General features: G+C 46.9%; 1 protein-coding gene across 1 annotated transcript in view; it reads right to left on the reverse strand.

Moving 5' to 3' along the window:
* The window catches only part of LOC142312434 (uncharacterized), a 44,407-nt gene extending 28,781 nt beyond the window's left edge, over window positions 1-15,626 (reverse strand). Inside the window, exons 1-4 of the mRNA XM_075351374.1 lie at window positions 15,213-15,626; window positions 15,032-15,129; window positions 11,795-11,885; window positions 7,092-8,397 (exon numbers count right to left, since the gene is read on the reverse strand). Coding sequence (XP_075207489.1) covers window positions 7,092-8,397; window positions 11,795-11,885; window positions 15,032-15,129; window positions 15,213-15,345 — 1,628 coding nt within the window. The 5' untranslated portion in view covers window positions 15,346-15,626. The remainder of the gene's footprint in view (window positions 1-7,091; window positions 8,398-11,794; window positions 11,886-15,031; window positions 15,130-15,212) is intronic.
* Window positions 15,627-16,118: the final 492 nt, after the last annotated feature.

The raw sequence follows: 16,118 nt of genomic DNA on the forward strand, positions 1-16,118 counted from the left end.
CTTCTAGAAACCTCTACATGAGATGCCAACTTATGCCCTTACTGCAAAAAATCAAGGAAAAAGGTGCGTCATACAGATGGGGATACCAATTTCACCTTATAATGGGGTCCAATACCTGCTGAAACGCCTGGAGGAGGTGGAGGGTCTTTTCCAGTTCCTTGAAACCCCTGCAGTAGCAATTCCTAACTGGCTACATCTGGACAGATCCAATGGATTACCCCAAAGACAAAGAGGAAATAGGCGCAGATTTGCAAGACCCCAGAGGAGCTCCAAGGATTCCAGGCCAATGGGAGAATTCTCCCGGGAGGAGCCAGACTGATGACGCGAGATCGGAGGTGGTTCCTTATTCAGAGGTGGGAGGTGCGGGTCGAGGAGGAAGATCTGGCAGTCCCTGTAGGATTATTGGACTTGAGAAGGACACTATTATGATGGGTCACTGATGTGGGTTATATCTGTGTCTTTCTCCTCACTGACGGGGGGGGTCTGTTTCCCCTCTTCCCCCCCTTTTTTTTTTCCCTCTCTCTCTCTTCTCCTCTTCTTCCTTTCTGGGGAGTCACAGGGTCCCTTAATACTGTGTTACTGTGTTGATAGTTTGACATACAAGTTTAAGAATTGTGCCTCTCACCGTTCGGTCTAAGATCGGGGGGTGAGATGTGAGTTTTTAGCCTAGTAGGATAATGTCATTAATGCCTATAGCTTGCTCAGCTGTCACCCTTGGTTTTCCGCGCACCCCAAGGGTGGTTCTCCTGATTGAAGGTCACCAGGTCTCCAAATTTCGTGAGACTGTAAAGTTTTATAGTGTATTATTTACTGGTCGTTCTTTTAGGCCAGCTGGTTTGTTTACTTTCCCTTCTTGTCGAATACTTTCTGTATCAAGAACTAGTTGATGCAATTGGGTCGTCCAAAACAGGAAAGGCACCTGGGCCAGATGGTTTCCCCCTTGTATATTATAAAAAACTTAAAGAAATATTATCCCCGCACCTACTGTCAGCATTCAACTCCAGGACGTCAGGAACCCCGAACTCTAATGCAGACTCGTTGAGAGCGCACATTACGGTCATACCTAAATCAGGGAAAGATCCAACACAATGTGCGAGCTACCGCCCAATCTCCTTGTTAAATGTGGACACAAAGCTATTTGCTAAAATTCTAGCAAATAGGCTGGCACCTCTACTTTCACGAATAATTCATCCAGACCAGACGGGCTTTATGGTGGGTCGTGAGGCACGGGATAATACAGTTAAGGCCATTAATTTAATACATAAAGCCAAAACTGGGGGCATACCATCCATGCTGCTGTCAACAGACGCCGAGAAGGCATTCCATAGAGTGGGATGGACTTTCATGGAAGCCACGCTCGGGTGTCTGGGGTTGGGACACGAAATGATGGGTCGGATTACGTCTCTGTACTCGGTACCCTCGGCTAGGGTCTGAGTGAATGGGATCCTGTCGGACCCATTTAAAATATCTAATGGCACCCGTCAAGGGTGCCCGCTATCACCCTTAATCTTCATCCTGACGCTTGAGCCCTTCCTCAGACACGTACGAGCCAACCCAGATATTGCAGGTATAGGAGTGCTTCAAGACACGCATAAAGTAGCGGCATATGCTGATGACCTCCTGTTTTTTGTGTCAGCCCCCAAAATCTCTCTTCCCAACTTAATGAAGGAATTTCAGAGATATTCCAGTTTATCTAATTTTAAGATAAATTTTTCAAAATCGGAGGCTTTGAACATCAACCTCCCATCCAAAGAAGTAGAAGACCTGAAAACCACGTTTAGCTTCCGATGGGCAACCCAGCCCCTAAGCTATTTGGGGATACGGCTGACCGGGGACCTGAGCCTCCTTTACGCTCAGAATTTCCCATCGTTGTTAGCCTCTATTAGGAAAGATTGCGACAGATGGGGGAAATCACTGTTCTCCTGGTTTGGTAGATGCCAGATATACAAAATGAATGTCCTACCCAGAATCCTGTATTTGTTACAGGCGCTCCCAGTTAAAATACCTTCGGGATTTTTCAAATCCCTAGAATCAATTCAGTCCTCGTTCGTCTGGGCAGGTAAATCGGCACGTATAAAAAGAGCCATCTTGCACAGGACCAAAGGTGGGGGGGGGGATTGGGCTGCCAGACTTGAGAAGATATCATTTGGCGGGATATCTTACTAGAAAGATTGATTGGTGCCGGAACAGGTCTCAGAAGAAGTGGATACAAATTGAGCAGTCCTTCTCCCCAATACCCCTTAATAAATTGCCGTAGGTGCTCTCGGAGGTCCCTGCAGGATTGAAAACACATCCAACCATCGGCCCAACCGTGACATATTGCAACATCGGGAGAGTACAGTCAGAAATGATTCCCAGGAACTCCAGCCTTATGCATATCTTGAGCCATCCTGCCTTTGAACCTGGTAGGGTGGATCCGATCTTCCGGATGTGGATTAGAGGCGGGGTGGATCGAGTGGAGGAGTTTGGAGACTGGGGATCCTGGCTTTCGGCAGCTAGTTTGGCAGTTAGACAAGATCCTACCCTGCTTGGCCAGTGGAGATGCCTACAATTGGCGCACTTTTTCAGTAGTCTTCCCACCAGGTCCTACTTTCAGCGACCTAAGACACAGTTTGAACAATTATGTATGGGATCAGGCATAATACGTCACTCACTGTTGGCGGTATATTCGCTTTTATTTCACCTTCAGATCAACAACTACCCCCCTTCGCTACACAGTGGGAAAGGGATTTGGGAATTCAGTTGACACCAGCACATTGGGAAAGGATCTTCAGATTGGCCCACACGTCTTCCATTAGTTCCAGGTTCCAGGAGGCTAGCTACAAACTTTTATCTAGATGGTACAGAGTTCCCTCCAAGCTACATGTCATGTTTGAGTCAATAAACCCTATATGTTGGAGGTGTGGTAAGGCAGAGGGCAACATTCTACATGTGTTCTGGGGGTGTGAAATGATCCAGCCCTTCTGGAAGGGAGTGTCCGACACTATCTGACGGGTTACTGACAAGGATGAGGAATTGGGGCCGGCGGAGGCCCTGTTGCATCACTGCGGGATTCCCGAAAAAAGATATAAGAATTCCCTGAGGAAATTCCTCATTACGGCAGCGAGAGTATGCATACCAGAAAAATGGAGGAGTAAGTCATCTCCCACATTAGTTCAATGGATCAACAAGGTCACTGACCTCATGCTCATGGAGGATTTAACCTCATCATTGCACGATTCATATGAGAAATTCTGGGCTACGTGGCGGGAATGGCTGGATTTCCAGCATTCCGAGGACTATGATGTTCTAGTGGGGGGCGCAATGGGCGCTGAGGGAACCGCAGAAGGCAACACATAGCCGCACCCTCTACCTCCCTCCCCACCCCATACCTTCCCCCCCACCCCCTTCACCTCCCCCACTCCCCCCCAACCCACCCTTTTTCCCTGGTATTCATTCCTCTCTATTCTTTCTAACTAGCTTGCTCCTTCTTCCTCTGCTCTCTTTCCCTTCCTCTTACTAAGCACTCTTGCTGATTACTTATGATTATTTGTTTAATATTTACTTATTTATGAAACAGTTCAGTGGAACCCGAAGTCTTGGACGCCTAAGTGAGGGTATTTGCGGGAATACTGCCTGATAATATATGAATATGTAAATTTTGCTTTATACCCAATCCGAGGCATATGGAATGTATTTGCAAAAAGGCCGATATGGTCCTAACAAATGTACTTAGTTATGATGCTGGTTCCCTTTGAAAAATTTTAAAAATTTGGAAAATAAAGAATTTAAAAAAAAAAAAAAAAAAAAGAGGAGACTTTGTGCAGCAGGCCTTCATGGTAAAATCGCTGCTAGGAATCCACTGCTAAGGACAGGCAACAAGCAGAAGAGACTTGTTTGGGCTAAAGAACACAAGGAATGGACATTAGACCAGTGGAAATCTGTGCTTTGGTCTGATGAGTCCAAATTTGAGATCTTTGGATCCAACCACCGTGTCTTTGTAGAAAAGGTGAACGGATGAACTCTACATGCCTGGTTCCCACCTTGCAGCATGGAGGAGGAGGTGTGATGGTGTGGGGTTGCTTTGCTGCTGACACTGTTGGGGATTTATTCAAAATTGAAAGCATACTGAACCAGCATAGCTGCCACAGCATCTTGCAGCGGCGTGCTATTCCATCCGGTTTGCGTTTAGTTGGACCATAATTTAGTTTTCAACAGGACAATGACCCCAAACACACCTCCAGGCTGTGCAAGGGCTATTTGACTAAGAAGGAGAGTGATGGGGTGCTACGCCAGATGACCTGGTCTCCAGAGTCACCAGACCTGAACCCAATCGAGATAGTTTGGGGTGAGCTGGACCGCAGAGTGAAGGCAAAAGGGCCAACAAGTGCTAAGCATCTCTGGGAACTCCTTCAAGACTGTTGGAAAACCATTTCCGGTGACTACCTCTTGAAGCCAATCAAGAGAATACCAAGAGTGTGCAAAGTAGTAATGAAAGCAAAAGGTGGCTACTTTGAAGAACCTAGAATATAAGACATATTTTCAGTTGTTTCACACTTTTTTAAGTATTTCATTCCACATGTTTTAATTCACACAGTTTTGATGCCTTCAATGTGAATCTACAATTTTTAAAGTCATGAAAATAAAGAAAACTCTTTGAATGAGGAGGTGTGTCCAAACTTTTGGTGTGTACTGTATATATATTTAAATATTGTCAATGGAAACACAGACCACCTCCCCGAGAAGGGGATGCCACCTTGCTTCCCCGCTCTATCAGCCCTGGGCGCCCCATCACCAGGAAGCGGCAGTGCCACCATCCCTCACTGCAACCCACGGGTGGCGTCACAGACACAACAACTCCCCTGTAAATACCCCCTTCCGGGTCCGGTCACCACTCGAGCTGTAGCAGAAACCCAGATCCGAACAGGCCCCCGAGAGAGAGAAGTGGCAGCGGCCCCGCCCTCAACACTTGTCTGATCTATAAGTCATTGTATAAAGAGCTATAGAGGCAGCACTATTCTTCTGTATAACATATGTGATGTTGCTGTAGCCCTAATATTTCTGTACATGACGTCTCTGTATAGATAATCATGGATTATTTTAGACACTCAATCACAGCAGATGTTCCCACAAAGAAGGAATGGATGGTAGATGGAAATAGTAATGTGTAATCTGAACATGTTTATTATTGTAGTATAGAGAAGTTACAGACATTGGTCAGACATGGAGATTGTGCTCTGAAAGTAACTGTAATGAATGGCAGATCGCTGAGATTGGGAGTGAGGAAGAAGAGGGAGGAGGAATGTTGGGTATTTTGGGGGGGACGGTGCAATACTGTTGTCAATATAATGAATATATAAATATCTAACAATGGGAAAAGTTAGCTGCACATGGAATATTGCTTTTTATTTGATTTTTAGAAAACAGACGTCTATTATTAACTGTATATATTATAATTCTAATATAACGTCTAACTTGCTTTCCTTTCTTCTTTACTTACTTGCCTTTACTGTCACGGTCTCTTTTTTGTTTTCTTGTTCAATTTTTTCAAATTTATATTTTCTCCACATGTAAATTTTTTTTACAATATATATTTTATTTCAATTTTTCACATAACAACAATCAATACAAATCACAATCGGCGTAACACTACGATAATATTAACAACCACCACTAAGCAAAATAAAGAAAAAGAAGAAAAAAAAAAAAGGAGGATGGGGAAGAACACCAATCCGGTCTATTCTATATGTAGGAATCAATAACAAAAACATATATAGAGATCAAAGCCCCATAGGATAAATAGCACATGAAGGAAATACCCCAATTTTTCTGAATTTGTTTTCTCCTCTCTATATTATGGACAAGGGCAAATTCATAATGAGTATTAATTTTCCTGACAAGCTCCTCAACCGAGGGAACTGAAGGGAGTTTTCACTTTATAGCCTGACATCGTCTGGCCGAGGTAAGTATATCAGCAATAACAGGTTTCACATTTTCAGGGAAGTTATCGAGTCCTATATTCAGGATTGCCAGTGCATCATCCATAATTACACGAAGACTAGTTACAGATGAAATTAGATCAAACACCTGCTCCCAAAATATCATAGCTTTAGGACAGGACCACCATTCATTCCCGAACGTGCCTTTCTGAAGACAACCTTTCCAACAGAAAGGGGAATAATCCGGGATCATGTGAGCCAATTTGCCTGGAAACAGATACCACCTTGTATAAATGTATTTCATTTGTTCTAGGTGAGTTATACAAGCTGATATCCTATAAGTCCATTCCGAGGCAGCCCACCATTGTTGAGGGAAGAATGTAAAAGATAACTTTTGTTCCCATTTTATCATGTATGACAACTTCACATCTTCCAACGAGGAGTTTAGAAAACTATATAAAATTGAGACCCCTTTAATATTATATTTCCCTTTTTGATAAAGTCTATGTAGAGAGAGAGGAGGTGAATTGTACTCAAAGTCAGATCTAGCACTAAGGAGATGTCTCACTTGGAGCTATTAATAAAGACAGTTTATATGTAATCGAAATTTCTCAACCATCTACAAAAAGGACTTTAACTAAGAATCTCTATAAATAGCCACCGATTTAGAAATGCCACACTCTTCCCAATCAGCAAGGCTTTAATAAGGGGTAAGGGTTTCTAAGGATCTAATAGAAATATCAAATAAAATAAAAGAGAGATCCCCTTCACCCCACCTCCTCAACCAATACAAAAGAGAGAAGATGGTAGGGAGGTAAAAAAATTGCATTAGATGGTTTAATGTCTACTTCCAAAAGGCTTCTAGTATCCCATGTGAATATTTTATTACTGGTCAACAAATTATAATTTTTAAGTATAACATTTCTCACTTTCTAGGTCAGATAATTATTTTTACCATTGTAAGATTTGTGATGTTTAAATATAATCCATTTGTGTGTCTAATATTTCCCTCATTCTGAACATGTCAAGGGTTTTTCCCCTGTGTGAATTCTTTGGTGTTTTGCAAGATTTGATTTTCGGTTAAAACATCTCTCACATTCTGAACATGAAAAAGGTTTCTCCCCTGTGTGAATTATCTGATGTCTAATAAGACATGATTGATCTGTAAAACATTTCCCACATTCTGAACATGAAAAAGGCTTCTCCCCTGTGTGAGTTCTCTGATGTGTAACATGATGTGATTTTCGGTTAAAACATCTCCCACATTCTGAACATGAAAACGGTTTCTCCCCTGTGTGAGTTCTCTGATGTTTAACAAGACATGATTGATCTGCAAAACATTTCCCACATTCTGAACATGAAAAAGGCTTCTCCCCTGTGTGAATTGTCTGGTGTGTAACAAGATTTTTTTTTTGGTTAAAACATCTCCCACATTCTGAACATGAAAAAGGCTTCTCCCCTGTGTGAGTTATCTGATGTGTAACAAGATGTGATTTTCGGTTAAAACATCTCTCACATTCTGAACATGAAAAAGGTTTCTCCCCTGTGTGAGTTCTCTGATGTTTAACAAGATATGATTGAGCTGCAAAACATTTCCCACATTCTGAACATGAAAAAGGCTTCTCCCCTGTGTGAGTTCTCTGGTGCGTAACAAGAGTTTTTTTTTGGTTAAAACATCTCCCACATTCTGAACATGAAAAAGGCTTCTCTCCTGTGTGAGTTCTCTGATGTCTAACAACACATGATTGATCGGCAAAACATTTCCCACATTCTGAACATGAAAAAGGCTTCTCCCCTGTGTGAATTGTCTGGTGTGTAACAAGATGTGATTTTCGGTTAAAACATCTCCCACATTCTGAACATGAAAAAGGCTTCTCCTCTTTGTGAGTTCTCTGATGTGTAACAAGACTTGATTTTTGGTTAAAGCATTTTCCACATTCTGAACATGAATATGGCTTCTCCCCCGTGTGAGTTCTCTGATGTAAAACAAGATATGATTTTTTGTTAAAGCATTTCTCACATTCTGAACATGTGAAAGGCTTCTCCCCCGTGTGAGTTCTCTGATGTTCAACAAGATGTGATTTTTTGTTAAAGCATTTCTCACATTCTGAACATGAAATTGGCATCTCCCCTGTGTGACCTTTCTCGTAATTAACAGATTCTGAAGAAAATCTTTTCTGCCCTGGGTGAATTTGTTTATTAATTTTTTGATATTCTGAAGTTGAAAATGGCTTCTTTGCTGCAAGAGCACTTTGATTTTTAATGCTGCTTTTGTGACATTTATTTTTCTTAATAGTCTGTGATGAATCAGAAGGTAGGACTTGTTTAAGAGAATCAGATGATAGATCTTTGCTTTGAAGAGATGATGGTATATCTGGAACAGAGGCATTCACTTCAGTTAAATTTTGTGTGATATCACGGTTATCTGATTTAAAAATCAAAGATGTCAGTTGTGCCTCAAATCTCCTGGTACAGTCATCTGCCAAGAATAAAAATTATTTTCAATAATATATATAAACTAGCTGTAGTACCCGGGGTTGCCCAGGAAAGTTTCTCTGTGTCTGCGTGTGTCTTTCTCTATGTCTGTGTGTGTCTCTGTATGTCTGTTTCTGTGTGTGTGTCTGAGTGTGTCTCTCTGTCTCTGGGCGTGTGTCTCTCTCAGTCTCTGGGTGTGTCTCGGTGTCTGTGGGTGTGTCTCGGTCTGTCTCTGTATCTCTGTGTGTCTCTGTATCTCTGTGTCTCTGTCTGTCTGTCTCTGTGTGTGAGTCTTTGTGTCTCTGTCTGTTTTTGTCTCTGTCTCTGTGTGTCTCTGTCTCTCTGTGTGTGTCTCTGTATCAGTCTCTGTGTCTCTGTATCAGTCTCTATGTGTCTGTGTCTCAGTTTCTGTGTGTCTCTGTGTTTGTGTGTCTCTGTGTATGTGTCTGTGCGTGTCTCTGCCAATATCATATTACCTCACACATAAGCTGCTTATACTAATCATTATCTCACACAAACTGTCTTATACTAAGAATGTCCTTCGTTGCCTATAGCAACCAATCACAGCTCCTATTAATGACCTGCAGCTCTGAGCTCCATTGACTTTAATGTAAGAAGAGTTTGTTTGGCCAATAACTGTAAAGCGTGGTGTTAAATTTTCCTCTCAAAATATAGTCTATGACGTTCCCTGAATCAAATTAGGTGGCTGTGCAAAATTTTGTGATTGTAAATGCAACGGTGCGGATTCCTTTAGCGGACATACACACAAACATACACTAGGCTTTATATATTAAAGATATAATTTATAAAATAGCTAGTAACGCTGTAACCAGCATCTCCGCACTGTCCAGCACCCTTTCCTTGGTGCAGGTCTCCCTGGAGTGAGTTTAGTTCATGCTCATATATTCTTAAAGGGCCAGCGTGCACCTAACCCGTAAGTTCCTCACAACCTATGGCTGAGAGGCAATAGGTATTTAAGTAATCCTCCCCCTATGGGAGGTGCCTGGGCAACGTGGTCAATCCTTAGAGACGCGTTGCTGGTTGTCAGTTACCATGCCACCTGCTGAGTCTTATGCTGTGTATGTTAACACATGTTTGTTTTCTAGTATCCACTGTACATGCTGTATCTATCTATACCAGCTGTGCCTGCCATATCCGCTACACCTGCTTACACCAGCTGTCCTGTCTGCACCCAACCACATCAGTGACTCTCAGTCTCCAATCACCGATCCCTGCGGTCAGCTATCACAGTACAAAGACTCCCTGGCATATTATCTGGCAGCTACCTCCCAGCACAAGCCTATCCTCACCATCAGAGGCTGAACATGGGAACACATAGTGAACATGGTAAATAAAAAACAAAGTGTAATTGCACTTTTTTGCAATTTCACTGCACTTGGGAATTTTTTTCCCATTTTTCAGTACATTATATGATAAAATGAATAGTACAATTTAAAAGTACAACTCATCCCGCAAAAATTATAATCCCTGATATGCCTATGTTGACTGAAAAATAAAAAAGTTATGCTTCTTGGAAGAAAAGGAGGGAAAAAGGAAAAATATGTGAAGATGGGGTGAAGAGGTTAAATTTTGGAAATGATGTGGGTGGGCTGCCCGGCCTCCATGTACCCACTGTGGGATAATCCTAACCCCCTACATATGTTACAGTTACCCTGTGCCCAACGTTCGATAAAAACGCCCCTATCAGCACATTCATCAGAAGGGAGAGAAGGAAGATCCATCAATAAGATGCTGAGATTCTAGGAAGATGGAGTCATTGCTCTCAGTGGAGAAACAATAAGAATCTTGTAGTTATGATACTTATTAATGGAGAACAAAAATAAAATAAATGATGTTACAAAGCAAGCTTTCCAGACTACTGAGGACTCTTCATCAACTACAAGATTATTATTCTGTTTCTCCCACTGAGAGCAATCAATCTTTATTCACCTGGAGAACACGGCACCAAACTAAGAATCTAGGAAGTCACCAGCATCATTACCCTCCGCTTTCTCTTAGGGGTCCACCATACTGATTAGATTTTTCTTGCCATGATTTTCTAATGTGACGCGCTGGACTAGCCAGGTAGTCACAGGTAGATCCCCGCATTACATCTGTCCCCCAATAAGGTAACACCAGCCAAACCATAAACCCTAGTCACCTCCCGCAGAGCTTTATGGACAAAACAGGGAGGCGGAGCCAGGCGGTTGACCACGCTCACTGAGGGCCTGAGGCAGGAAAATAGAGTGAGTTCAAGTTGAGTTCAGTTGTGAGTGGAGTGAGGAGTGAAGAAGTCTGACAGGTGCCGGGGTTGGAGCCCGGGCACCTTTGGCTAGGAGGCAGATGGTGGCCTAGCCTGCAGGAGCCGGGAAGACGGCTCGGTGGAACCGTGGTGGGCCGGGACAGGGTAGTGGCCTGCCGGTATCGACCCGGGGAACCGACTCGGAAACCGGAGCACAAAGGGGGTTACTCAGACCCTGAAACGAGGTCCAGAAGCCACTGGACTGAGTTAATCAACTGATTGCGGTCTGCACCTTAGGTCCTTTCCCACCCAAGTCCCGACTGAAGACAACAGCCCACCGAGGGGGATAGAAAGCCACCGCACAGGCAGAGAGATCCCACGGGCCAGGGTCTGTGGGCAAACGGGCTCTTCCGACATATACAAAGCCAGGGAGCGGACTCCCGTTGCTGAAGCATACACTACATGGTGCAGGAGAAAGGCAAAGACCACCAAACCGGGTGGGGGACGAGACGCAGCCGGCTGCGGCCACCGACCACCATCAACTTTGTTCATTAGAGACTTGTATGTGTCAATAACAGTGACTACAACAGTGCCATCCGGCCGCGCACCGCCCTGCACCGCCCAGCTACTCTCCCCCAACGGGTCCCGGGGCCATCATCCCTGCCCACGGAGGGGTTAACATCTTGCTGCATAACCATCTCCCCCTGGTGCCCCGTAACTGCAGTGGTGGTGTCCACCTTCACCACAACCCGTGGGTGGCGTCACGAACTTAAACACGGCTCCGGCCGTGCACCTACCTACCTCCCTCCTAAGTAGCGCCAGCACACTTTCAGAGCGAAGTGACCCCCGGGCGCTTGAGCCACCCACCAACAAGCCCGGATCCGAGCGGCTCGGCTGCAGCCGAGCGCGGGGCGGTACACTAATTTCAGGGGATAGGGTGGATCCTACCTGTAAGATCTGGCTGATACAAGTCTCACTCCAACAGAAGGTCGTCCAATGCTCAAAATAATGGGGGCAGTTTTGGGTGGAGGAACATGTGGTGGTCTAGCAGCAGAATGGTGACCATTTGATATGGCCAGACTACAACCCTGAAAAAGCAGCCACAGCCGGTGACTGAGAAGAATCTGTGACTTCTCTGCATTTAGTGGTCACTACTCACCTAGGCGGTTATCTGTAGGAATCTCCTCTTTACTCCGCTCATCACCCCTCACATATGTCTCTGTAGTATTAATATGGGGAAGATCTTCACCCTGAAACAAATATTGTAAAAGTCACAGACAGATGGAGAAGTCCCATCTATGATCAGCTCTAATCCTGCCATCTCCACCGCTCTCATTACACAAGTATCTATATATATAATTGCCTTATTCTGTCTGTCTTGCTCCAAAATAACATCATTACAGTGACAACCGGTGCATTGGCCGCTCACCTCAGCTCCCCGCACACATTGGCCGCTCGGCTAAGCCCTGCCCCCCGCACACATTGGCCGCTTGCCTCAGCCCTGCCCTCAGCACACATTGACCGCTTGCCTCAGCCCCGCCCCCCACACACATTGGCAGCTCGCCTCAGCCCCGCCCCCTGCACACATTGGCCGCTCGCCTCAGCCCAGGGGTGGGATTCAGCTGGTTCTGTCTGGTTCGGGCAAACCGGTTGTTAAAATAACAACCAGTGCGCCGAACCGGCAACAATCAGCGTCGGCGATCCAGTTCCCTGTATTCATTTGTATCGGCGTCTTTAAGATGCCGATACAAATGAATCCCCGTACCTCCGTGCAAGCCACACTTCCAGGTTCAGTGGAGCCAGTTTTCTCTCTGACCCGGCGACCGGCGGCGTGATGACACTGCAGAGGTCACGGGAGCATGGTGAGATTACCTCACCATATTGCCGCCTGTCAGTGTGCAGAGTGCAGCGGAGGAAGACGGAGAAGAGGCTGCCGGCACTTGGAGCAAGTAAGCGCTCTGTGAGCCGAAGATGCGACTATGCAGGGCAGGAGGAGGCCACATGGACGCTGCAGGCCAGGAGGAGGCCACATGGACCCTGCAGGCCAGGAGGAGGCCACATGGACCCTGCAGGCCAGGAGGAGGCCACATGGACCCTGCAGGCCAGGAGGAGGCCACATGGACCCTGCAGGCCAGGAGGAGGCCACATGGACCCTGCAGGCCAGGAGGAGGCCACATGGACCCTGCAGGCCAGGAGGAGGCCACATGGACCCTGCAGGCCAGGAGGAGGCCACATGGACCCTGCAGGCCAGGAGGAGGCCACATGGACCCTGCAGGCCAGGAGGAGGCCACATGGACCCTGCAGGCCAGGAGGAGGCCACATGGACCCTGCAGGCCAGGAGGAGGCCACATGGACCCTGCAGGCCTGGAGGAGGCCACATGGACCCTGCAGGCCAGGAGGAGGCCACATGGACCCTGCAGGCCAGGAGGAGGCCACATGGACCCTGCAGGCCAGGAGGAGGCCACATGGACCCTGCAGGCCAGGAGGAGGCCACATGGATCCTGCAGGCCTGGAGGAGGCCACATGGACCCTGCAGGCCAGGAGGAGGCCACATGGACCCTGCAGGCCAGGAGGAGGCCACATGGACCCTGCAGGCCAGGAGGAGGCCACATGGACCCTGCAGGCCAGAAGGAGGCCACATGGACCCTGCAGGCCAGGATGAGGCCACATGGACCTTGCAGGCCAGGAAGAGGCCACATGGACCCTGCAGGACAGGAAGAGGCCACATGGACCCTGCAGGACAGGAAGAGGCCACATGGAGCCTGCAGGCCAGGAGGAGGCCACATGGACCCTGCAGGCTAGGAGGAGGCCACATGGACGCTGCAGGGGAGAGGAGGCCACATGGACGCTGCAGGGGAGAGGAGGCCACATGGACGCTGCAGGGGAGAGGAGGCCACATGGACGCTGCAGGGGAGAGGAGGCCACATGGACGCTGCAGGGGAGAGGAGGCCACATGGACGCTGCAGGGGAGAGGAGGCCACAAGGATGCTGCAGGGGAGAGGAGGCCACATGGAGCCCCCCCCCGAATACATTGGCCGCTCGGCTCAGCCCCCCTCACGCATTGGCCGCTCGGCTCAGCCCCCCGCATACATTGGGCACCTATACACCTCCCCCCAGGACTACTCCACCTATTATAATCCTCTCTCCCAGAACTCCTCCTCATATTATACTCCTCTCCCCCCAGGTCTGCTCCTCCTATTATACTCCTCTCCCCCCAGGTCTACTCCTCCTATTATACTCCTCTCCCCCCAGGACTACTCCTCATATTATACTCCTCTCTCCCCAGGACTACTCCTCCTATTATACTCCTCTCCCCCCAGGACTACTCCTCCTATTATACTCCTCTCTCCCCAGGACTACTCCACCTATTATACTCCTCTCCCCTCACCTCCAGGACTACTCCTATTATACTCCTCTCCCCTCACCTCCAGGACTCCTCCTCCTATTATACTCCTCTCACCCAGGACTACTCCTCCTATTAGACTCCTCTCCCCTCACCTCCAGGACTACTCCTCCTATTATACTCCTCTCCCCCCAGGACTACTCCTCCTATTATACTCCTCTATCCCCAGGACTACTCCTCCTATTATACTCCTCACCTCCAGGACTACTCCTCCTATTAGACTCCTCTCCCCTCACCTCCAGGACTACTCCTCCTATTATCCTCCTCTCCCCCCAGGACTACTCCTATTATACTCCTCCTATTATACTCCTCCTATTATACTCCTATTATACTCCTCTCTGAGGGGTGCGCAGCATGGGGGATGGAGCACGATGGGGGGTGCGCAGCATGAGGGATGGAGCGCGATGGGGGTGCACACCTACCCCAAAACACACACACACCGCAACACACGCACCGCACAACACACCACACCCACACACACAGACAACGCCGCACATACACAACATCCAACACATAAAACACCACGCACACATAAACACCGCGACACACAAAGACAAATATACACACACACTGCGCAACACATACACAATGCACAAAACATACCTCACCCCAAAACACACATGCACCCCACAAACACCCACACACAAACCGCGCAACACACACAGCACCACTTTCACAACGCTGCAGACACACAGCGCTCCACAAACAACGCAACACACAAACACCGCTCTCACACCCTCCCACACCCAGGCAACACCCAGAACATTTATAGCGCCCTACACAAACACTTGGCAACTACACACAACATCTATAAATATATAACAAAAATCATATATTAACTACACAATAAATTCTAGAATACCCGATGCGTTAGAATCAGGCCACCATCTAGTAACACATATAATACTGGAGGATAAAACAAGACTGAGCACAAGACCTTCACAGCCGTCTACACATCATAGGGGGATTTCATGGCACCTTCTCTCCATCTACCTGATGATCCTGAGGAACATCGGGATCTTCTTGTTTACAGTCCTGTGGGAGAAGAGGACGGGGACATCTCTCTGGTGTTGTCCTCTTACTGGATAGAACTGGAGGAGACACATACAGGGACTGAATTCATTCCTTACATACAGATAATTATAGGCCGTGTGTATTTAGTCCTGTCTATTACCTGGTGATGTGAGGGGCTGCGGAACCTCCATCATGACGTCCTTGTACAGATCTTTGTGTCCTTCTAAATACTCCCACTCCTCCATGGAGAAATAGACGGTGACGTCCTGACACCTTATAGGAACCTGGCACATACAATGATACCGTCACCCCCCGATCCCTTCATAGCGTTACTGTATATTGTCCCAGCATTCCCAGCAGTGTCACCTCTCCAGTCAGCAGCTCAATCATCTTGTAGGTGAGTTCTAGGATCTTCTGGTCATTGATGTCCTCATGTATCGGGGGGTGAGGTGGAGGCCCCGTGATTGGGCTCAGGGGTCTTCCCCATCCCTCAGACACAGGGGCCTGACAGCGCTCACTAGAGGTCTTCTTCACTACTGTGTAATCCTGGTTATGGAGAGACACAGTAATAAATCTCACTCCAGACATTTCCAGAGTCCTCACCTCTCCAGTTCTGTCCATCTTTTATTCCCATAGATAAGAATGATGTAATGTGACGTCATCAGAATCTCTCACCTCTCCAGTAAGCCGGAAGAGGATCTCTAGGGTGAGGTGTAATATCCTCTCCACCATCTTGTCCCTGTCCATATCCATCCTTCACGGGGCAATCAGAAGAATTCTCTTCTATAGAAGATCTCCACTGAGAGGATCCGATATTGTAGGGACCTGAATGGGGAGAAGATGACGATGTAACATCAGAAAGAATCCGCTGTAATAATACAATTACTGGAGATAATAAGGGGAAACATAATGAGAACATTCTGGGGGAACATTATATTTTGTGGGGGCAGAAAGGGCCGAGGACTGAGGGCAGAAAGGGGCGAGGACTGAGGGCAGACGGGTTTCCTCACTTCCGGCCTCTCATAGTTGGGGCGTCTGTATCTATCAGAGGAAAAGGAACAAAAAC

The sequence above is a fragment of the Anomaloglossus baeobatrachus genome, chromosome 5 (assembly GCF_048569485.1).
Source record: "Anomaloglossus baeobatrachus isolate aAnoBae1 chromosome 5, aAnoBae1.hap1, whole genome shotgun sequence".
Taxonomy (NCBI): domain Eukaryota; kingdom Metazoa; phylum Chordata; class Amphibia; order Anura; family Aromobatidae; genus Anomaloglossus; species Anomaloglossus baeobatrachus.